The sequence below is a fragment of the Bos indicus genome, chromosome X (genome assembly GCF_029378745.1).
Source record: "Bos indicus isolate NIAB-ARS_2022 breed Sahiwal x Tharparkar chromosome X, NIAB-ARS_B.indTharparkar_mat_pri_1.0, whole genome shotgun sequence".
In the NCBI taxonomy this organism is placed as follows: Eukaryota; Metazoa; Chordata; class Mammalia; order Artiodactyla; family Bovidae; genus Bos; species Bos indicus.
In genome coordinates, this window is record NC_091789.1 from 95,135,793 (window position 1) to 95,161,058 (window position 25,266).

At 41.8% G+C, this 25,266-nt stretch overlaps 1 protein-coding gene across 2 annotated transcripts; it reads left to right on the forward strand.

Annotated features, from left to right (window-relative positions):
* The first annotated feature begins 18,370 nt into the window (after nucleotides 1–18,370).
* Nucleotides 18,371–24,159, forward strand: LOC109554982 (diphosphoinositol polyphosphate phosphohydrolase 3-beta). Of its 2 annotated transcripts, XM_070783449.1 has the most exons (3): nucleotides 18,371–18,472; nucleotides 18,721–19,276; nucleotides 22,966–24,159. In XM_070783449.1, coding segments are annotated over exons 2-3 (495 nt in total). In that variant the 5' UTR covers nucleotides 18,371–18,472; nucleotides 18,721–18,782; the 3' UTR covers nucleotides 22,967–24,159. The 2 variants fall into 2 exon arrangements, with proteins under 2 accessions (XP_070639550.1, XP_070639551.1); XM_070783450.1 differs by lacking the exons at nucleotides 18,371–18,472; nucleotides 22,966–24,159 and having other exon boundaries at nucleotides 18,613–19,277.
* Nucleotides 24,160–25,266: the final 1,107 nt, after the last annotated feature.

Here is a 25,266-nt window from a genome sequence, read left to right on the forward strand (position 1 = left end):
TCATGTTATAATTATTCATTATTAATCTCTGTATATATGTTTTATGCTTCTTTTGTATGTTATTATTATTTCAAAACTGAACCAAATGAAAAAGAATAGGAAGGTCACAAGACAGAGAAACGGCGAGATTTGAATAAAGGTATTAATGGCAACCCACTCTAGTGTTCTTCCTGAAGATACTACAGTAAACAAAATGAACATCTGTCTCTGCCCTCACAGAACTCATATTTTGGGGTAACTGCATAAACAATAAAAAATAAATAATTAAACTATACTGTAAGTAGGAAGATTATACTGCATGGAAAGCAAATTAGAGCAAATTAAGAAAGATCTGGAATGCTAAGTAATTGGAAATTTTGTTAAGTAGTCAGGATAAGCCTCACTCAGAAAGTGATATTTAGGCAAAGACTTGAAGGAGTTGATGGGATGAGCCATTAAATATGTAGAGGAAGAACATTTCAAACACAGACAACAGCCAGTTGAAGAGCCTTCAGGTAAAATGTGACTATTTAAGGTAGATATGGAGGGATTTCGTGGTAATGTAGTTGGATTTCAGAGAAATAACATAACATCAAATCTTGCAGAAACTTGTAGGTCATGTAAATACTTTGATGTGGCAGTAATCAAGGCTAAAAGTTCTAGTGGCTTAGAATTAAGTGGTAAGAGTGAAGGAGGCAAAATTTTTCATACTCTCAGTCTACTTAGACCATAGAAGCAACTGGATTTTTGTTTGTTTTGTTTTTTTCATTTTTTTAAAATTTTATTTTATTTTTAAACTTTACAATATTATATTAGTTTTGCCAAATATCAAAATGAATCCGCCACAGGTATACCTGTGTTCCCCATCCTGAACCCTCCTCCCTCCTCCCTCCCCATACCCTCCCTCTGGGTCGTCCCAGTGCACCAGCCCCAAGCATCCAGTATCGTGCATTGGACCTGGACTGGTGACTCGTCTCATACATGATATTATACATGTTTCAATGCTATTCTCCCAAATCTCCCCACCCTCTCCCTCTTCCACAGAGTCCATAAGACTGATCTATACATCAGTGTCTCTTTTGCTGTCTCGTACACAGGGTTATTGTTACCATCTTTCTAAATTCCATATATATGCGTTAGTATACTGTATTGGTGTTTTTCTTTCTGGCTTACTTCACTCTGTATAATAGGTTCCAGTTTCATCTATCTCATTAGAACTGATTCAAATGTATTCTTTTTAATGGCTGAGTAATACTCCATTGTGTATATGTACCACAGCTTTCTTATCCATTCATCTGCTGATGGGCATCTAGGTTGAGAAGCAACTGGATTTTTGGATGGATGTAGTGGTAAGACTGACCCCAATATTTTTTAATGTTTATTTATTTATTTGGCTGCACTAGGAATTAGTTGGAGCATGCAGGATTTTCAATCTTTGGTACAACCTGTGGGATCCTTAGTTGGGGCACACAAACTCTTAGTTGTGGCATGTGGGATCTAGTTCCCTGATCAGGGATCGAACCCAGGTCCCCTGCATTAAAAACACAGTCTCTTAGCCACTGGACCTGCAGAGACTCCCCTGACCCCAAAATTTTTAAGTGAGTATCTAGAAGTACAATATTAACTGAGATGACAAACAACAGAGGTCGGTCGATTGACACGAAATAAGTTCATTTTTTACATGATTGAAATGTAATGTCTATTGGATATCCATTTGTGCTTCCAGGTGGACAGTGACAACAGACTCTGGAGCCTAAGTTGGACATCAAAGCTGGGGAGAGAAGAGGGTATAGATGGCAATAGAAAGCCATGGTCCTGGATGAGATCATGAAAGGAATGAGTGTAGGTAGAGAAGAAGAGGATAAGGATTCAGTTCTGAGGTTTGTCAATATGGAGAGAACACAAGGAAAGGAGGAGAACCAGCCAAGGAGACTGAGCAGCTACAGTTACATGACATCAGGGAACAACTAGGGAAGTGTTGTCCTGGAACCCAGGTGTGTATGCGTCAACTTGACTGGATCATGGGGTATCCAAATATTTGGCTAAACATCATTTCTGGGTGTGTCTGTAAGGCTATTTCTGGGTGAAATTAACATCTGAATCTGTGGCCCTAGAAAAGAAGTTTGCCCTTACCAGTGCGAGGGCAAACAGTCCTGAATAGAACAAAAAGGTGGAGGAAGGAAAATCTGGGCCTCTCCTGCCTGACTGAATGAACTGGGACATTGATCTTCTACTGTTCTTGGTGCTAGTTTCTCAGGTCTTCAGACCCTGACTGGAATCTACATCATGAGTTCTCTTGGTTCTCAGGCTGCTGGAGTTGAAATGAATTAAGCCACCAAGCTTCTCTGGGACTCCAACTTGCAGACACCAGATAGGGGGACTTCTCTGCCTCCACAACTGCATAAGCCAATTCCTTTAAAGAAATCTCTTCCTGTATATATATCCTATTGTTTCCATGTCTCCAGAGAATGCTAAATAATACACCAGGGGAGAAGGTAGTCCCAGGTGGAAGGAGTGATTGACTCGGCCCCAAATTATAGACAGGTCACGTAAGGAGGGTCTGCGACACAGACCTTGATTTAGAAATATTGTGTGATTATTATGTTGATTAGAGCAGTTTCAGTTCAGGTGAAGGTGTCCACATTCAATCACAGTGAGATTAAGACAGAATGGGAGTAGGGGTAACTGGAGACAGTGAGTGTAGACCCTCCTTAGGGAGGTCGGCTACCAAGGGGAGAAGAAATGTCCCCATAGCAGGTAAGAAGGAGGGAGGCAAAAAGGTTTTTTTCTGTTTTGGGTTTTTGTTTTTTAAAATAATAATAATAATAATAAATTTTTATGTTGACAGGAATAATGTAGCAAAGGGAGGGACAGTGATGATGTTATAAAACCTCTGAGATCATGAACTTCCTTTTCCATTGAGAAAATCTAGAAAAGAATTTTCTGCTGCTTGCAACGCAGAGGATTTTCACTAGCAGAGTGAGCAATGTCTTCATACATCTAAGTCTTTTCCATTTTATGCCCACTGAGGTATAATTTTCAATGGTGCTCTCATTCTGGTGTGGATGATAAATTCAATGTTCACACTAATGAGTTCAGGACATTGGTTCTGAAGCCATAGATGAAAACCCTGGGACCTACTACTTACCAGCTGTCATCTGGGAAAAACTACTTGCGTGCTTCAGTTTTTTCATATGGAAATGGGACTAACAATGGCATGTATCTCATGGGATTTTGCTGAACAAAGGAGGTAAAGCATTTTAAAAAACGTACAAAAGAGTGTGCTAAATATAGTAACTATTTCACAAATATTCAGTTCAGTTCAGTCACTCAGTCATGTCCGACTCTTTGCGACCCCATGAATCACAACACGCCAGGCTTCCCTGTCCATCACCAACTCCCAGAGTTTACCCAAACTCATGTCCATGGAGTCGGTGATGCCATCCAGCCATCTGATCCTCTGTCGTCCCCTTCTCCTCCTGCCCCCAATCCCTCCCAGCATCAGGGTCTTTTCCAATAAGTCAATTTTTTGAATGAGGTGGCCAAAGTATTGGAGCCTCAGATTCAGCATCAGTCCTTCCAAAGTATACCCAGGGCTGATCTCCTTCAGAATGGACTGGTTGGATCTCCTTGTAGTCCAAGGGACTCTCAAGAGTCTTTTCCAACACCACAGTTCAAAAGCATCAATTCTTCGGCGCTCAGCTTTCTTCACAGTCCAACTCTCACATCCATACATGACCACTGGAAAAACCATAGCCTTGACTAGACGGACCTTTGTTGGCAGAGTAATGTCTCTGCTTTTGAATATGCTATCTAGGTTGGTCATAACTTTCCTTCCAAGGAGTAAGCGTCTTTTAATTTCATGGCTGCAGTCACCATCTGCAGTGATTTTGGAGCACAAAAAATAAAGTCTGACACTGTTTCCCTATCTAATTGCCATGAAGTAATGGAACCAGATGTCATGATCTTAGTTTTCTGAAGTTGAGCTTTAAGCCAACTTTTTCACTCTCCTCTTTCACTCTCAAGAGGCTTTTTAGTTCCTCTTCACTTTCTGCCATAAGGGTGGTGTCATCTGCATATCTGAGGTATTGATATTTCTCCCGGCAATCTTGATTCCAGCTTGTGCTTCTTCCAGCCCAGCATTTTTCATGATGTACTCTGCATATAAGTTAAATAAGCAGGGTGACAATATACAGCCTTGATGTACTCCTTTTCCTATTTGGAACCAATCTGTTGTTCCATGTCCAGTTCTAACTGTTGCTTCCTGACTGGCATATAGGTTTCTCAAGAGGCAGGTCAGGTGGTCTGGTATTCCCATCTCTTTCAGAACTTTCCACAGTTTATTGAGATCCACACAGTCAAAGGCCTTGGCATAGTTAATAAAGCAGAAATAGATGTTTTTCTGGAACTCTCTTGTTTTTTTGATGATCCAACAGATGTTGGCAATTTGATCTCTGGTTCCTCTGCCTTTTCTAAAACCAGCTTGAACATAGGAAGTCAGGAAACACCTGGAGTAACAGGCAAACTTGGCCTTGGAGTATGGAATGAGGCAGGGCAAAGACTATTAGAATTTTGCCAAGAGAACACACTGGTCATAGCAAACACCCTCTTCCAACAACACAAGAGAAGACTCTACACATGGACATCACCAGATGGCCAACATCGAAATCAGACTGATTATACTCTTTGTAGCCAAAGATGGAGAAGCTCTATACAGTCAGCAAAAACAAAACCAGGAGCTGACTGTGGCTCAGATCATGAGCTCCTTATTGCCAAATTCAGACTTAAATTGAAGAAAGTAGGGAAAACCACTAGACCATTCAGGTATGACCTAAATCAAATCCCTTATGAATATACAGTAGAAGTGAGAAATAGATTTAAGGGATTAGATCTGATAGACAGAGTGCCTGATGAACTATGGACGGAGGTTCTTGACACTGTATAGGAGACAAGGATCAAGACCATCCCCATGTAAAAGAAATGCAAAAAAGCAAAATGGCTGTCTGAGGAGGCCTTACAAATAGCTGTGAAAAGAAGGGAAGCAAAAAGCAAAGGAGAAAATGATAGATATAAGCATCTGAATGCAGAGTTCCAAAGAATAGCAAGGAGAGATAAGAAAGCCTTCCTCAGTGATCAATGCAAAGAAATAGAGGAAAACAACAGAATGGGAAAGACTAGAAATCTCGTCAAGAAAATTAGAGATACAAAGGGAACATTTCATGCAAAGATGTGCTCGATAAAGGACAGAAATGGTATGGACCTAACAGAAGCAGAAGATATTAAGAAGAGGTGGCAAGAATACACAGAAGAACTGTACAAAAAAGATCTTCACGACCAAAATAATCATGATGGTGTGATCACTCACCTAGAGCCAGACATCCTGGAATGTGAAGTCAAGTGGGCCTTAGAAAGCATCACTATGATCAAAGCTAGTGGAGGTGATGGAATTCCAGTTGAGTTATTTCAAATCCTGAAAGATGATGTTGTGAAAGTGCTGCAGTCAATATGCTAGGAAATTTGGAAAACTCAGCAGTGGCCACAGGACTGGAAAAGGTCAGTTTTCATTCCAATCCCAAAGAAAGGCAATGCCAAAGAATGCTCACAAATATTAGGTATTATTAAATCTGCATGCTACATGATGCAAAATTCTCCTTTACCATATAGACTGCACACTGCTTCCTGATCAGTGTTTCCCTTTCACACATACACCTTAAAGGTAATTGGTTAAAATGCAACTAACAAAGTGAACTTATCCACAGCTCCCTCTTATAGGCAAGGAAGCTGAGAAACCAAGCAGTTAAATTAAAACAGAATAGGAATTTTAAAATAAATGATAACCTATGGACTGTGTCAATATACCTGGACTGATGTGTAATATTTTGCATCAACGTGATTGGGCCACAGAAAGTGCCCAGACAGTAGGTCAACCATTATTATGAGTGTGTCTGTGAGGGAGTTTTAGATAAGATCAGCACTGGAATAAGTGGACTGAGTAAAGCAGGTTGCCCTCTAAGGGGATGTCCCAAACCAAGTTAAAACCTTCCTTGAATAGAACAAAAATAGCTGAGCTTCCTTCAAGGAGGAGGGAATCAAGTCTGACTGCTTGAGGTGGAACTCTGGTCTTCTCCTGCCTGTGAACTGAAAAAGCACATCTTCTTGAGGCTCGATCTCAGCACTTTTAGATTAGAACTTAACACTACTGGCTCTCCTGGTTCTCAGCCCTTTGGACTCAGATGAACTGTACCATCAGCTCTTCTAGGTCTCCACCTTGCCAAATGCATATTTTGGGATCTTGTCAGCCTCTATAAACATGTGAGCCAGTTCCTAATACAAAAAATTATTCTCTCTCTCTCTAAATATCCTAGTGGCTCTGTTCCTCTGGAACCCTGACTAATACACAAGTCACTGGTGCAAATAAAACTACATAATGACATGATGGAACTCAGTGAAGAGCTATAGTATGATCACAGGATTTACAGATACTCCATCAGGGTCACAAAACATGGTTTTAATAAATAATTATCTGATGGTTATTAAAGGCTATGGTAGGCAGAATTCTAAAACTGGTCTCCCAAGATATCTCACCATAATCCCAGGTACTGTGAATTAGAGGAGGAATCACACACACATTTGTGTTATATCTGCATCGTTAGTCGGATTGTGCAGTTATAACTGAGGTTACTAATCCACTGACCTTAATTGGGAGATTATCCTGAATTATCCAAAGGGGCCTAACCTAATAACAGGAGTCCTTTAAAAGCAGAGAGTTTCCTCTTGCTTGCAGCAGAGGAAAGCAAGAGAGATTTGAAGTAAAAGGTTTTGATATACCATCATTTGCTTAAGCTTCCCTGATAGCCTGTTGGTAAAGAATCCACCTGCAATGCAGGAGACCCCAGTTTGATTCCTGGGACAGGAAGACCCGCTGGAGAAGGGATAGGCTACCCATTCCAGTATTCCTGGGCTTCTCTGGTGGCTCAGCTGGTAAATAATCAGCCCACAATGCAGGAGACCTGGGTTCGATCCCTGGGTTGGGAAGATCCCCTGGAGAAGAGAAAGGCTACCCACTCCAGTATTCTGGCCTGGAGAATTCCATGGAATATATAGTCCATGGGGTTGCAAAGAGTCGGACACAACTGAGCAACTTTCAGTTTCATTTGCTTGAAGATGGAGGGAACTATATGATGAGAAATACAGGCTAGAATCTGAGAGCAACTCTAACAACATCCTGCAAAGATATAGTTCAGTCCCGACACCACAGGAGATGGATTCTGCCAATCACTTGGATGAGCTTGGAAGCTGCTTCTTCCCCAGAGTCTCCAGGTAAAATTCCAGTCCCACTGACACTTTGATTTCAGCCATGTAAGACCCTAAGCAGAGAACTCACTTGATCCATGCAGCATGCATTAGCTATGGGAACCAGGGAATAATAAATATGTGTTAGTTTAAACTGCCAAATTCTAGGCAATTTGCTGTGCAGTAATTGAAAACTGATCACCAGTATTTAAGTTATTAGTGTATTGAATCTGTTGAGCATAAGGTAATTCTCTGCATTATCCAATCTACTGGGAAGGTTAAGAAATCATTTCTGGCCCAGTGATAATCACACGTACCTGAAAGGTGCCAATTAAAATAAGCATCACTAAAGTCACAGTGCAGAGAATTCTAACTCTAATTGTAGTGAAGACTAATTATAATATAGAGGCAAGAACAGGCAGCCTGCAGTGTGGCAACAACATGAGGTCACATGGAGGTCTGACGGGGCCATACTCAGCATGAAGGGCTTGGGTGCAGAAGCTGCCCACTCAGTCCCTGCCCTTTAGATAAAGCAGAACATTCAGTTCCCAGTCTCTCTGCAGGGCAACAACAGGCAAGCACAGTCAGGGGAACTGCAGGTAATGGTTCTCAATTAAATTGAAATAAATTATTATGAAAAAGGGTTTAATGTCATAGACATTCTTTGAGGCTTTAGAGGCAGACAGACTGGCACCAAAACTCTATGATCCTAGCTGGGTTTAAGACTTATAATTTATTAACTGTGTGTGAGTATGTGTCTGTGTGTGTGTGTGCAGGTGAGACACCTCCTCCATCAACAATCCTGACAAATCTTTCCAGACCACTGGGTTTAAGATGTGCTTGCATGATTTTCTGTACTAAGATAGCTGGATCAGCTTGCCTGATACATCTAACCCCAGAGCCTACCACAGCGCGTGGAACATACACATTTCCTGACTTTTATACAGCTCCCTGTACTCAGGAGCCTTGACTACCAATGTACTGGCGACCTCCTGGATTCATCATCATTGTTGGTCCTTCTAATAATCTCTCAGTTTCTGAAATGTCCTCATGATGGGAGCCTTTGGAAATCCAAGGCTTTGCAAATAAAAAAATGATGGAAACATAAAAATCATTAAAAAAATGCAACTGGAGAGATTAATTAGTGAATATAAGGCTTGTATAAGAATATAATAAGAAAGGGACGACAGAGGATGAGATGGTTAGATGGCATCACAAACTCAATGGACATGAGTTTGAGCAAGTTCTGGGAGTTGGTGATGGACAGGGAAGCCTGGCATGCTGCAGTCCACTGGGTCGCAGAGAGTCAGACACAACTTAGCAACTGAACTGAAGTGATAAAACTGGCAATGTGATTATTTAATCATTCTGTTGAAAATCACAAATATTCACGATTAAGGAATCGCATGCCCCCCGCAAACAGTGGAATTTTCTAATACAGGCCTTAGCGTTCACAGTCACAATATGATCTGACTTTTGACCCTACTGCCTCTCTTCATTCTCAGCCCTAATCTTTGTCTCCTCTTCCTCTTTTCCCATCTTGCACTGTACATGTACTCTGTGGATACTTCTAATTCAGCAAGTACAACTTCTTTTTGGTTTGTTTTCCTGTGAGATCCTAAGGGCTGGCACAATGGTTGCTTTGCTCTTTGCTTATCATGTAGGACATACACTGCAGGAAACATCTTAGGCATCGCTGAAGGTATGTTAAACGTGAAACTTTAACCTCAAAAACATCCATTCGCAACCTGGGGTAGTACAGTAGAGGCTTTCTACACAGGTAGCATAGCTGTGGTTTATGAGTATCAGGTGCCATGCAAACTCTTCTAGAAACTCGGGAGGTTTTGGAGGACGAGACCTGGCTCTTTTCTCCATGTGCATCTACACAGTATATGGCACAGTTTTTAGCCCACAGTATGGCGAAATGCGACACTTTGCAGAACTGAGTCATGTATATGCCTTTCCACGTCTGCCACCCCCAAGTATAATGTTATAAGCTTAATACTGTCTGTAAAGGAAAGTACTATTTGTCATGAGAAAGACTCTAAAAATAAACAGATAGAGAAACAGTATAGAATTTTTCATTTTACATTGGTGACTCTCAAAAACACAAGAATGTTCTTCGCCTTATGATCCAGCAACCCCACTGCTGGGCATACACACTGAGGAAACCAGAAGGGAAAGAGACACGTGTACCCCAATGTTCATCGCAGCACTGTTTATAATAGTCAAGACATGGAAGCAACCTAGATGCCCATCAGCAGATGAATGGATAAGAAAGCTGTGGTACATATATACAATGGAGTATTACTCAGCCATTAAAAAGAATACATTTGAATCAGTTCTAATGAGGTGGATGAAACTGGAGCCTATTATACAGAGTGAAGAAAGCCAGAAGGAAAAACATAAATACAGTATACTAACGCATATATATGGAATTTAGAAAGATGGTAACAATAACCTGGTGTACGAGACAGCAAAAGAGACACTGATGTATAGAACAGTCTTATGGACTCTGTGGGAGAGGGAGAGGGTGGGAAGATTTGGGAGAATGGCAATGAAACATGTAAAATATCATGTAGGAAACGAGTTGCCAGTCCAGGTTCGATGCACGATGCTGGATGCTTGGGGCTGGTGCACTGGGACGGCCCAGAGGGATGGTATGGGGAGGGAGGAGGGAAGGAGGGTTCAGGATGGGGAACACATGTATACCTGAGGCAGATTCATTTTGATATTTGGCAAGACTAATACAATTATGTAAAGTTTAAAAATAAAATAAAATTAGAAAAAAAAAAAAACAAGAATGTTCTTCAAATACTTTTTTAAATTGTGGAGATATGCAGACAATGGATTGTGACAGCAGTTCTAAATCCCAGCTCTGGCCACTTCCTCACTCTGTGATGAGCAAGGCATCTATCCTCCTGGGCCTTCATTCCCTCATTTGTGACACTGGAATAATGGCATTTATGCTGCAGGGATTTTATGGAAATTGTCAGTGAGTTATGAAAATAGCTGACCCGAAGTAGCCCCCAAAGAGACTCTATCATCTCTTCTGATATGTAGTTCGGAAACAGCAACAAGAGAACTAGGATTCCTTTACAAGAACTCTGGGAATTATACACAACAGAAGATTCATCCAAAGCAACAGGTCAAGGAGCTTTCCTGTGAGGTGTAGGCTGGTACCAAAAGCAATCTGATCAACGTTAAAATGAAGTTTAGAAACTAAGAGTCTAATTGGTGTCCTCTGCTAGGAGATCTTCTATTTTATGAAAACTGCTAACAAAACCACTGATTTTCAAATGTGTCCTGAAATAAATACCCGAGAAGAAGATGGGTAAAAGAGTAAAGGGGAAGCCATTGTTTGCTGCTGCTGCTGCTGCTAAGTTGCTTCAGTTGTGTCCGACTCTGTGCGACCCCATAGATGGCAGCCCACCACGCTCCCCTGTCCCTGGGATTCTCCAGGCAAGAACACTGGAGTGGGTTGCCATTTCCTTCTCCAATGCATGAAAGTGAAAAGTCAAAGTGAAGTCGGTCAGTTGTGTCCAACTCTTTGCGACCCCATGGACTGCAGCCTACCAGGCTCCTATGTCCATGGAACTTTCCAGGCAAGAGTACTAGAGTGGGGTGCCATTGCCTTCTCTGAAGCCATTGTCTAGTAATCTCGAATTCCAGAGAATGATGCCTGGCTCAGAATCCACGGTCAGAGCCCCTCTACCATGCTGCTCACTAATGTGCATCATCCCAGAACAGGCAGATTTTACTGAGGTCCTGGAAGACTGTGGTCATTTTCCTGATCCCAATTTTGATTCCAAATCTCACTTGTTTTCTTTATCAAAGGAGCCTGTGAAATGTGCAGAACAGCCTGGTAACCCTGAGAGATCTGTGTTGCTTCTGAGGGAACTGGTCTCATGGTGCAGTGCTTGGGCCTGTGGGTACATAGCAGCACTGATCAGTAAGATCCTGACTTTCCATCCTGGGCCAGTTTGAAGTCTTTGTGGAAGGAAAGGGCATCCTGCCAAGAACACGATTCTCACACAAGGAAACTAGCTCTGCAGCAAAGGACCCTCCCCAGCATACACAATCATCAAAAGTCATGAAGAAGTATAAATAACAGTTACTTTGTTCCTTCGCAAGGGCTCAGAACAGTCACCTTCCATCTGCCACAGCAGGGGTCAGTGTTGAATACACCAACATTTGATCAAAGGAGCTGGGGCGAAATCTCTGGGATGAAGCACTTCTGCAAGTGATATGAGCTGGGATGAAGCTTTGGAGAGCGGATCAGTGAAAAAAGGAAGGGAACCAAACAGGACTGCTGGGAGCAGATTAAGTGTGTTGGGGGATCTGCCTATGCTGTGGGCTTCCCTGGTTGCTCAGTGGTAAAGAACCCACTTGCTAATGCAGGAGATGCGGGTTCAATCCCAGGGCCCGGAAGATCGCCTGGAGAAGGAAATGGCAACCCACTCCAGTATTCTTGCCTGGGAAATCTCAGGGACAAGGAGTCTAGTGGGCTATAGTCCGTTTGGTCATTCAGACACGATTTAGTGACTAAACAGCAACAGCAACTGTCTATGCTGAACTTGCTCTGAGGTGTTATCACCAATGAGCCCTGAACTGGGCTCTCATTGGGCTATCTACTGCCAGATCACAGGCAACTCACAGAATGTCCATGGTCTCAATATTCTCCCTTGTGAAATGGGAATGACAATATTACCTCTTGAGGGTTTTTATTAGGATTCAACTACAGAAGATCCAGGAAGAGCCTAGCTTGGTGCCAATCTTTGTGTGTACTATTATTCCATGGTAGTCTCCACTTTCCTCCAACTAGCTCATTACCTTCTTTTGCACTCACGTTTGATTATATGATTACCTTTTATTCTCAAAGATATAATTTTATTGAAAGAAAATACATAAAGTACTGCATGTTCTGCACAGCTAAAGCAAAGTCTATTTAGATGACGAAGGCCTGAGTTCCAGAAATGCCACCCTAAGTCAGGCTAGGTAGTAAGCCGAGTGCTAGCCTATGAGATTTCCACAGAAAACAAGTCAGACATCTGGCCGCACTGACTAGCAGAGTTTGCATGGCGCTGATAGGTCCATGGTTCTCACACAGATGGTGCCTACTGGAAGCACTACAGTTTGGAAACAGAATCTTTTCTCTGTTAGTGCCACTTTCACAAATTAATTCATTAATTCAGTGAATATTCAGTAGTGTCTCTCCAGCTGTATCAGAAAGTTTGCTGGATCATGGAGTGCAAAGATCCATGGTTTGACAAAGACAAACAACAGCCCTTGCCCTCAAGGGTATCACAATATACCAAGGGAGGCAGATACATTCAGTACATAAACTGATATCATCTGCGTGACTACAGTGTGTTCTCAGTAATGTTCTAGGCTGGTGGAGATTGACCAGTGAGCAAGAGAGAAAGATTTCTAAGATCAAGGACTTTGCAGCTGGGAACTATGGGGGAGGACAGAGATAAGTACAAACAAAGCAAAGAAGTAAATAACAGAGTCTGTTAGGTGATACATGTTGTAACTAAAGGACAATGTAGGGCAAGATAAAGGGGATGAAGGATAGGGTGGACGGTGGGAAAGGTGGGTGCACTTGCCAATATACTGTCCAGTGGCCTGGGTAGCCCTCACAGAGAAAGCAAGTGAGAAATGAGCAAGACCTCCATGGAAGTGAGGAAGTCAGCCAGGCAGATGTGGGTGAGGAGCATGCAGGCAAAGGGAAGAGGCCCTGAGGAGGGAGCCTCGCTGACATGACCCAGAAACTGCAGAGCCCAGCTGACCTGGAGTTGAGTGACTGAAGGGAGGCTGCTGGGGGTACAGTCAGGGAGGAGACAGGGTCAGATCCTATAGGACCTCAAACACCTCTCTTAGTGATTAGCATTTGACTCTAGAGACAGCACTAGCAAGGGTTTGGGTGCTGAATTTAGGTCGGTAGAGAGGACAGTAATCGGTGAAAAAGGGGGACACTGCAGTCAGGGAACCAGAGGGAGTCACCAAAGAAGCAGGAGGAATTAAGGGGTGCTCACGGCCTCTTTGAGAGTGGTAACACTCACCTGGACTTGATCTCCATTGACCTTTGTGCTCACACCCTTGATTGTTCACACGTGTGCTGTTACTCACACAATCACAAACTTAGAAGTCTTGTTTTTATCCCCATGGTTCACTGATTAATCAAAGAGAAAGACTGGAGAGGCATTGTTTTGTTCTAATCACTTGGTGTTTGAGAAGTTTCTACTGAATGACTTACTATAGCCCCTCTCTGCGCTTGAGGGAAAAAGAGAGAATGCAAGGAACACGATGAAGCCTCCCCACATGAAAAGCCACGTATGGAGTTGCCTGTGTTCACTCATCTCTCATTTTATATTTGGAATAAACAATTATTAGGTGTAATGAGAACCATCCTTCATGATCCAAATAGCCTTTGTCACACTCTTTCATTCAATCAATATATTTTGAATCCCTGCTGGATGCCAAGTTCAGGTCACTGTGGTGACGTGGGGAACAGGTATGTATCTGGCTGGCCCCCAGCCTTTACATTTTTTTCAAACATGCAGACAGATCATCACAGCACTCCCTAAATAAAACTATGACAGAATTCAAGTCAAGGGAGCCTGGCAAAAAGGAGGAGGGTAATTTAATCACAGTATAAGAGATGAGTGAGTAATGGTCAGGAAAGCCTTTGCGGGAGGGAGAAATTAATGAGGTAGGTACTTTCATTATCCGCATTTTACAGATGAGAACTATCAAGGTCCAAGGTATTCACTGATTTAAGACTATACAGCTAGTGAGAGAGCAAGATTTAAATGCTAGGGCATTTGGTTAACAAAACACCAATTTTCCCCACGCATTGACTACTACTAAAATCACATTCCCTGACTCAGCTTCCCTTTAATACATCCAGAAATCCTGGCAGATATGGGTGGTAACTCTCCTGAAAGCTAGAATCAGCTGTGAATACCATAAAGCTCTGAGAAGGTCTGAAATTGTCTCCATCTGAGCTGACATCTGTTTTGGAGAACTCCTGCCTCTTAGAATTGTATTCCACTTTAATTTAATCACAAAAGAGACAACTCTGGGTTCCATGCCCATCTCACCAAGAAAGGTGCCCAACTGTGCAGGATCATGTTTCTAATCTTGCTCTCACTTTCCAATCTGCCTGCTCCTTCCTAACTCAGAAAAAGTGCACAAATATGTATCCCTGACCTGTTGCTCTCAGGGCAGGTCTTCTCAGTTTTAGAATGTTACATAGAAGCTATGGTCTCCTGGGTGCCTGGATCACCCAGGTAGAAAAAAAAAATGAGAGAAGAGAAAGTCTGTACCATAAGGAACAACATGTACTGTGTGTGCATCTCAGCAATCTCAGCACACGTGCAATCTGTCATAGTGAAGGGAAGATTACCTTTGCAGTCAGAGTCAAGGTCTGACTCAGTTTAATGTCAATTTCTTCAAAAGAGGTGAAATTCTACTAGGAAATATACGTTCTCTCTTTAGTTTTGGTTGGAATTTGATGGATGGCAGTTAATGGTTGTGTCAGCTAGCTCTTGATGCACCCCACAATTTGCACAACTGATTCTTTTGCTCACAATTCTGCAGCTCAATGAGTTCAGCTGGGCTCAGCTGAACAGTCCTGCTGTTCTCAGAAGGCTTACTTAATGCATTCGTGGTCAGTGCTCTGTTAGCTAACTGGCTCTGCTGGGGGCTGGATGGTATAGGATGGTCTCACCCACACTTCTGGTAAATGATTCTCTGGCAGCTAGGGTAAAAGCGATGCATGGATCATGAATCTCTCATCATTCACCTAGCCCAGGATTCTTCACATTGCTATGATCTTGTTTCAAGAACAGCAAGAGAGGGCAAACCCCAGTGTGCAAGCACTTTTCAACTCTCTGCTTGCTTCACACATGCTGTTGTGCCATCAGACAAAGCAAGCTCCATCGCCAAGGCTACGACAATGTGGGAGGCATGCACATATCACAGCTGTCGCTGTAACAGTCTACTACTACAGTGGCTCAAAAAACAACCCTGCTCATCAGTGCAGTAGCACTGAACTATAGATAAACCACGCAGTGGAGTGCTAGTCTTTCAAAAAAGATTTCTACTCTTGTTTAGAAAAAGTCAAAACTGTCTTGCCCTATTGTTTTAACAGGTGGAAAATACAATTATTTTATGAAAATCAGGGGAAAAAACTAATTTGTAAATATCCTAGGCATTGTACTAAACCTGCAACTTGTGGATCTCTTTATCCAGAAACATGCTATGACTTTGCCAGTAGGAATTCACTCTCTACCTCCTTCCATATTATAATGTTGCCTCTCCTCTACCTTCCAAAAACTGTGCCCCACCCCCAGCACAGACATGTTACATGGGTGTAATCTGACGCGGGAATGGTGGAATAGACTATAAAACGCCACCTCTGGTAAGACAAGGAGATAGTACCTGGCAATTGTGAAGCAGACCTGTGTTGTAGCTGCAGCCTGTTTGGTCCACACCTCCCTGCAGACAGGAGAAGGAAATGGCAACCCATTCCAGTATTCTTGCCCAGAGAATCCCATGAACAGAGAGTTGGCAGGACACGACTAAGGGACTGACACTTTCAAGTCCTAAGCAGATAGTGAAGGACAGGGAAGCCTGGCGTACTGCAGTCCATGGGGTCCCAGAGAGTCACGACACGACTAAGTGACTGAAAACAAGAAAGTACTAAGCAAGAAATGAATAATAATAATCCCTGCAGACACCAGCCCAATCTCCCAACTTTGCTAAAGTGCCTCTTGATTTACTCAAATATCTTTTAAAGCTGAGTATGAGTTTTATCATTTTCTACTACAACGTCCTAACCATATTTTTAGGATTCCTTGGCGTTTCATTTACTTTGTAGTGGTTGATACTACTACTGTGATGTCATCATTTACCCATTCTATTTTCTACAGGATTATTGCTGGCATACATGAAAGCTTTTGGGATTTTAAATTTAATGTTTATTAATTTCTCCCACTTAAAGAAGTTTATTTTTACATCATTTCTCAGGTGTTTCCCAAGAATATATTCCTACTGTCTGCAAAAAAGAGAATTTTGTCTTCTTTTCCAAAATGGCAGGCATTTTTCTCTTTATGATCTCATTACATGGGAAAGAAAATTTTAAATGATATGTAATAACATGGGTGATAATTGATATATTTGCTTAGATTCTGATTATGATGGATTTCATTTTTGATTTTTTAATTGTCAGTATAAACACATTGAGGAATACATCTTGCTGAAATTTATATTTTTTCCTAGTGTAGTTTTTTTTTTTGGGGGGGGGGCGGTGGAAGTCCTACCATGCAGCAGAGGAAACTTTCCTGAGCAGGGATCCAACTCGTGCCTCCTGCTTTGAAGTGCAGAGTCCTAACCACTGGATCTCCAGGGAAGTCCTCCTAGTTTGTTTTTGGTCATGGTATGTTGCATTCCACCAACTGTTCTTTGATCATCCATATATCATTGAAATATGGTCATTAGCGGTAGTATGGCTGTTGGTTCAGGTGATACTCTGTATATCTCTTATCTTTTTCTTCCTACAGTTTTGTTCTATCATGCCCACATACTTTTGTCATATTATGCTCAAGATATTGAGGGTAGTCTTGCCACCAGGAACAGAATCATTTTTATGGGCTATTTGGGTATACACAGAGTGGAACAGACCCCGGGAAGCTGAACAAACTTGTTATTTAAAAACCAGACTGTATGTTTCATAACCATTTTCCACATACCTTTCCGATTCCATTTCCCCTTGAGGAATGGATTATTTCCTTGGAAAAGTGAGTTGTCATGATCCGGCTTGCCTGATGCCAGCAGACTGTCTGCAGGCAAAAGAGACAAAGATGCCTAAGTTGCAATAAGGCAAAATGTGGGGGACATCAGAGGTCTTCTCCATAAGGTTACTGTGAGAGCAGGGAGGCAATAAGAAGAAATAAAATGGAGGGGGAAGGCTTTAGGTTGTTATATCTGGGGTTGTGGGGAGGCCACTTCTTGGCCAAGGGTATAGGATGGCTAGACCCACTCCAGTATTCTTGCCTAGAGAATCCTGTGGACAGAGGAGCCTGGTGGGCTGCTCTCCATGGGGTCGCACAGAGTCGGACAGGACTGAAGCGACTTAGCATGCATGCATGCATTGGAGAAGGAAATGGCAACCCACTCCAGTGTTCTTGCCTGGAGAATCCCAGGGACGAAGGAGCCTGGTTGGCTGCTGTCTATGGGGTCGCACAGAGTCGGACACGACTGAAACGACTTAGCGGCAGCAGCAGACAGAGGTGAGAGATCACCAAGTGGCCTTGCTGGAGTCCCAGCAATGAGGCTTCTGAAACTCAAAATGTAAAATATGAAGGGACTGCCAGAGGCATGTTTCCCAAAACCTCAACCAGTGCTTCCCAATGAGAAAGAGAGAGACGTGTGGAGTGTGTGGAGGGGAGAGATTCCTGGGATTGAATAAAACACTGCTTTGGGTGGCTCTCCAGCTGTTGGGTGAATATGACCTAAAGTGCAAAGGTCTGAACCAAGTATGTGAGGAGTTTACTGATGAGGAAACCAGGGACCAGAGGTTAGGTTAAGATGTCAACAGGGGTAGGTTCAAGAAAGCTGTTCAGTCATGCACTGTGCCAAGATGCCTGGCCAAGTGAAGAACCTGTTGAAAAAACAAAACTGCACGAAATGACTCAGCAACGATTCGGTACTCTTTCGCCCAATACCTAGGATCATCTTGACAAAACCGAGGCCTTCCTATAAGTAAGCCGGTACTCTTCATTGTGGGAGATGACTACAACCTTATGCACTTGACCATCCGTCTTGTGGTCCTGTGTGTAAAACGATTGCGCGTGTGTTTTCTGCGACCTGATGGAGAGGTTGAAGAGGTCCGGCCGCGTCACAGCCACGTCTGGGTCAAAGGCACACGTGGAAACAAGCTGGCCCAAGTCACAATGCGGTGCATTTCACCCTGGGGGACGGAGACTCCCAGTCGGAGAAGTGCCAGGCGCCTGCGCTGTGTGCCAGAGGCGCCTGGCGCTGCGGGAGCCGCGAGACCCCCGCCCTCCGACGGGAACGCGCACGTGCCTGGGGACGCGGACGCGCGCGCGAATGCGCATCACCTCGCTCTGCCTTGGTCCGGGCGGCTGAGGAGGGAAGGAGGGACGGACGGAGACGCGCACCGGAGACGCGAGTGGGCTCTTCGCAGAGTGGCGGGCTCGGGGCGGAGGCGGGGACGGGGGCGGGGGCGGCACCTCCTCCACTCTGGCGTCTGTGCTCGGGACCCCCGGCCGCGCGGGGGACGGACCGACTGACGTACCTCGCGCGCCCCCGCCCCCGTCCCCGCCCCCGCCTTATCTTCCCTGAGCTCCTGGGGCTCCTGAGCTGAGGCCCCTCTCTCTCTCACTCTCTGCCCCTCCTCGCGGCTCTTTCTCTCCCCAGCACCTTGGAGCCCCTCGACCCGGCTGCGGCGGGGACCTGAGCGGCGGCGGACGGCCTCGAAGATGAAGTGCAAGCCGAACCAGACGCGGACCTACGACCCGGAGGGGTTCAAGAAGCGGGCGGCGTGCCTGTGCTTCCGGAGCGAGCGCGAGGACGAGGTGCTGTTAGTGAGTAGCAGTCGGTACCCGGACCGCTGGATCGTGCCGGGCGGGGGCATGGAGCCCGAGGAGGAGCCGGGCGGTGCGGCCGTCCGCGAGGTGTTTGAAGAAGCGGGAGTCAAGGGGAAGTTAGGCCGGCTCCTGGGCATTTTCGAGCAGAACCAAGATCGCAAGCACAGAACGTACGTGTATGTACTGACTGTCACTGAGATTCTGGAGGATTGGGAAGATTCGGTTAGCATTGGGAGGAAGCGAGAGTGGTTCAAAGTCGAAGATGCGATCAAGGTTCTCCAGTGCCACAAGCCCGTGCATGCCGAATATCTGCAAAAACTAAAGCTGGGCGGTTCCCCAACCAATGGAAACTCCGTGGCCCCGTCCCCGCCGGAGGGCGATCCCTAGTATGTACCGCTCGTGCACAAACTTCTGCTTTCCGCCTACCTGACAATAAGTAGTGCCTGGAGCACCTCTCTTGCCGTGTGCGGTCTCACCGGGAGGAGGGAGGCTTCTTTTGTTTCCTTGGCAGACCTCTGAATCATGCTTGCAAACTGTCTCAGTTGCCAGGCACTGTTTTCAGGCACTTTGCACGTTTTTCAGATGCTTTCAGAATCGCTTCTTGGTAACTCTATAACACATTTCAGAAAGCCAAAGCCATGTGGGTTGTTTTTTTAAGTTGCCTTAACTGCTCACTCAGACTTTGAGGTTAATGTGTGTGTGTGTGTGTAAACGTGTATGGGTGCTGTGGTTTGTTTGTTTTTATATATTTCACACGTATGTGTGTGTGTGGGTCTTCATGTGTACTTTTGGTACCAGTCTTGTGGTTTGAATTGTATTGAGGTCCTTTAAAATCTGATCAGCTTGCTCGTGGGCGGGCGTTTTCATTAATTTTTTTTTCTTAAGTTGTTTTCTCATTCACAGTATTAGTCCTTGTCAGCAAGCCCTTCTGTGAAGGGAATTGGTTTGAAGGACGAATTTTGAATTTCAAAAAGTTATTTAAGAAAATTTACAGCGTGTGCTCTTTCTGTATTGAACAATAATTGTATGTTCAGATATGTGATCTAATTTGCCCTTTTCAGAAATTGCTTTATTCATTTGTAGATAATTCGAGTTTCAGAACATTTTCACAACTGGTATTTTTTTACTTATTACTTGAAATAGCCATTTCCCATTTAGCCCAAATGTAGCTTAGCAGAATATTATTTTATAGAGTAAACACACTCTTGGGGTGATATTGTTATGTACATGTCCTGATACATATTATGAAAACTGTATTCCAACTGTGATTTAGCATGCTTAACTCCAACTCATATTTCTCTTTTCTCAGTGCCCTAGAACAACTGTGGTTCTCTCAGTATAAACTATTCTTTGATAGAAAGTTTGCGTATTTGAATTTGTGATAGTCCACTTAAACTTGTCTGAATACCAGTAGTCAAAAGAATGGAATATTATATTGTAATTAAAACCCAATTGAGGGAGTTAGCCTTCTTGATATTCAGCTATTACACACTTCTCGAACTGTTAGGACACCTGAACAATCTCTCATAAAGTTTTAGGATAAAAATTTTGTGTCACATAATAAACTTTTTTGGCACCAATTTAAAAATACTTAGATTATCTTCTATATTTGCTTGAAATCAGGGATCCTATCTAGAGTATATAGGTCTGTCTTCTGGGACTACCTTTATTCCTCTAGACATAGTAAATAGGTAGATATAAAGCCTACTTGGTGAAGTGGGTATTGGTAGGTGGAAAGATCTTACCTAATTTTTAGGGCAACCTGAATTGTCATATCTCTTAATCATTATTGATAGATATTTTGTGTCAGTCAACTAGGTCACTATTATGCACTCCCTATTAAGAACTTTGAAAATTTAGCAACTTGGAACTCTGTCTTTTCTCAGGAACGTTGAGAAAAAGACTACTTTGTGAAGAGAGTATGAGTGGGGGATATTTTTATTTAACATCTTAAAAATGTTCCACAAATAGATAATAGAAGTGGTAATTACTGTAATTTAAACCCTTTTTTCTTCTACAAATTAACCTTTTAAAAACACAGTCACTAGTAGAATTGAATATTCTGCGTTTTCTTTTAAAACTTTGGTGCCAATTTTTAAAATCAGATCTTTACCATACATAAATATGTCTAAATAAAAGTATGTGTTGTAATTGACAAAACTAATGTCATAGGAGTGAGTAGAAAATTAATAGCTTTTAAAAGACCAATTATATGATTTCATATTTTAAATTATGTAGGATTATCAAATATGTGTTTCAAAATTACGGTTTTTTTTACAGAAAGATGTCTTATTTTTAACAAACTCTCTAAATCCCATTAGTTGACCTTTCCTTTTCTAACAGTCCAAGTCAACTAATGATATTTGAAATTTTTCAAAGTATACACTAACAGCAGAGAAATTGGATTTTTTAATGACCATTTCATATATAAAACTGCCTCCATCTAAAAGGTTGCCACAAACACCTTGGAAGTTTAACTTATACATGGCATCCTTAGAGATGATAATGCATGATCTTCTTTTGACTTTTCAACTAGGTATTTGACAAATGTGAAAAGTACAGTGTTGATGTTCATCAGCTCTCATTAGCTTGCAAATATTTGTTGTATTTAATTCAGAAAAATTTGAATTGGGTTTTATCACTTGCTAGGATTATCTTCAGTTCCCAGTTATCTTCAGCTTATGCAGTCTGTAAAACTTTTCACTTCTAAATTGCAAAAGAATATTATATGGTTATCACACTTTAAGTTAAACATTCAAATTCAAAAGAGCAGTTCTTGTTATGCTTTTGGAGTTCAGTCAAGAAAATATTAAAAAATCTAAAAATCCTTTCATTTTAAGAGAGAAATCCAAAGAATTCAGCTTAAAAATGTTGACACAGAAGTAACAAACCAAATGGCATCTAGTTAACCTCCATCCTCCAAGAGCTTGATCCACAGTTGGGATTTTCTTCATGCAGAGTCATTATTATAAGCTATTACACTAAAAATGTACAGATGAGTCTTTCAACTCATTCCCCTCATAGAAAACAGTGCATTGATCAAACTTTCAGACATGAGGTAGAAATTTGTTTTCAGTGTGTTTTTTAAGACTGGATTTTTTTCACCAAAACTGGACAAATGTCTTAAAAAACATTTTAAGAAGACATGTTGGAATAAAGATTATATTGATATGTAATATATAGTTTCCCTGGATGCCCAATGTATTATATTTTCTAAGGAACTTGTTTTGTTGATCAGATCAGTTAAAAGAAGTAACTCTGAAAGGGATATGAGGTGGCTATAAATATTTTGAATTCTGTTGTATGGTTTACTTTGAAAGAACTGTAAATATTTCAACATTTTTGTATTTAGAAACATCAGATAAATATTGGTGAATGTGTGTGCATGGACATGTGTAAGCAACAGGAATAGACAGCTTCTGAAGTCTTAGCATCATTAGAGGGCCCTTCTGGGACAGAAGGGTAAAAGGGCTCTGAAGCTGGAGCTGCTCCTCTCATTTCCATTTAAGTGGAATCCAATTGTAAGAAAGAGCAATTCCTCCATCAATAGGTGTTAACTGGGAAAAGGAAGCTGAAAATGCTGCTTTAAAGCCTGTAGTACTAACAGCTGGCCAAAGTTTTCTTTTCTGGGTTCCTTTTGTGGAAGCACCAAGCAAAATAGGAAATATTTTCAGCATCATTCCAGTATTGTAATCATCTTTCTGAATGACTATTGGCCTGTTAGACTATGAACTCTTTGAGGACTAGGACCCAGCCTGAATCCTTACATATCCTCAAAGCCTTAGACCAGTGGCTAAAATATGGAGACATCTGTCGTTGATCCACAGATTAGAAATATCTACTACTAGTGTATTCTATAACAAAATACTTGTGTGTTGGTTTATTGGCTTTATATTTTAACTAGGACAATCTGTCATTCCTCAGGCTCTCAGGTAGCTTCATAATGGAGCTGCATTGGATAATTCACTGAAGGCTTTTCCAATACAAAGTGGTTGATGAACCATACTTGAATAAATACTTGTTGACTAGAAGAATTGATGAACAAATACAACTATTAATGATATATTTTTTTTAGGTGAATGGCATAGATGTTCAGATTTACTTTGAAAGAATCAAGTATATGAACCCAGTGATGAATGGAATTATGAAGACAGGTGAGCTCTTTCACACTCCCAAGGACACAGCTCGTCCTATCCTTTTGGACACTTCCTCCCTGTTTATTGCAATGACTATTCTCCAGGTTGTTGCACTACTTCTGTATCTGTACAGACTTCTAATTTGGCACCTATGGCCTTCTTTGTGCTCTTATGATTATGTGTCTGTATTTCCCACCAGGTTATGTGACCTTGAGTGCAAAGACCTTATTTCTTTCATCTTTTTATAAATCTAGCATATAAGAAATCACTTGAAATATGGTAGACATCACTGAAGATTTGTCTAAAAATTAATATTTTGTTATGACACTGAGTGGTAAGGCATTTACCTTCTAATCTGGTGTTAGTACAGTAAATGCTGTCTATTTAGGTGATATGTGGCTTTTGTATATCAGGTATGACACAGGTGTTTAAAGGCTTCTGTGAGATATTAGCAAAAATTCTTCTTTGTATGTCTATGTCATCCCAGACATTATGTGACTGCTATGGCAGTATGCTATACCACCTATGAAATATTTGCCAAAATTTTGAACCTAAATCGGACTGTGCCTCTAGACATAACTCCTTATCTATAGAAAATACAGGAAACAGAGAAACATTACATCACAGAGATGATATGAGCGGAATCAAGACTGCAGGAAACTCTACAGGACAAACAACTTAGTACCTTCAGTGAATGGCCGGAATAAAAGAAATGAAGGATGAACCTGCTGATTAAAAGAGATTTAAGGGACTTAACAACCAATTGTAATATATGGATCTTTTTAGGATTCTGATGTGACTAGACTATAAAATAAAAATATTTCGAGACAATCTGGATAATTTGAAAATTGGGCAACTTGATATTTTATATTAGTTGGAATAATAGTATTGCTGTTATGATATATTCCCAACTATTTACAGTTGAAATGATGTCTGGAATTTGCTTCAAAATAATGTCTGTATTTAAGTGTGTTGGGGGTATTGATGAAACAAGATTGGCCTTGACCAGATAATTGTTAAAGTTGGGTGATGGTTAAATGATGATTCATTATATTAAATATATGTTTCTCTCTACTTTTGTATATTTGACATTTTCCAAAATAAAAAGTTATCAGAATTCTTATTAAAGCTAATATTTGAGGCATTGAGAAAAAAGAGGGAGAAAAATTTTATATTGTTTAGAAAATGTTGGCTCTGGTGTGCCATTTTGGGCCACATAGGTCAAATAGGTCCCCTAAAAAGAAAAGGGGGACATAACCTGAAATAGCTAGTGTTTCCATTGCTACAGACCATTGCTGGGAGTTTTTTCTCTTAATTTGGCCCACTGAAATAGGAAAAATTAAATTTTTATTTAACAGCTAACACACACACACACGGAGAGTCCAGTTTATATCAATGTGAAAAACTGAAGGGGTGAAGTCTCCAAGGGAGCAATTTCATGAAATTATAAAAATCCACAAAATATTTTTATTAGTTTTATAGAAGAATAATGGCTATAGATGTGTTAGTTGCACATTTGTTAAATTTATACTTGAAGGTAGGTGACACAGGAAAGTAAGTAGTTGACATTCTTTTTTTTTCTATTTTATTTTTTAACTTTATAATATTGTATTGGTTTTGCCATATATCAACATTCTTGACTGCAGTGAACCATTTTGTGTTTCATAGATTGCAGATATTCCTTAAGTTTTGAACTGTGCTTAGAATTCTGTAAAAGCTAAAACCTAGGTCAGAGTTAGTGAAGCTGTACTGAACTCATGAGGTCTGTCCTGACTTATTTTGTGGAGCAGCAGGCAGAAAGTGAGAACAACATTGGAGGTACCTTTTAGGGAAAATGCAGCAACAGCTCATTCACTCAGTCATGTCTGACTCTTTGCAACCCCATGCACTGTAGCCCGCCAGGTTCCTCTGTTCATGGGATTCTCCAGGCAAGAATACTGGAGTGGGTTGCCATGCCCTCCTCCAGGGGATCTTCCTGACCCAGGGATCAAACCCAGGTCTCCTGCACCGCCTGCATTGGCAGGTGGATTCTTTACCACTGAGACACCTGGGAAGCCCCTAAACGCCTTCATAAGTGTGAAGGGCTGTGAAGATGAAGCTGCCCTTTCTATCCTTACTGCCTTCTAGGTTGTGTTCCAATCCTAAGAGCAAGCAGTTCCCCCGGAAAAAAAAACTGTTTCTTGGAAAAGAAGAGATGAAAGGTGTATCTCAGAGGCCTTTATTACACCCAGCTGGGCAGA

Coding starts and splice junctions, on each gene's coding strand:
- LOC109554982 (XM_070783449.1), top strand. CDS start 18,783: ATGAAGTGCAAGCCGAACCAGACGCGGACCTACGACCCGGAGGGGTTC.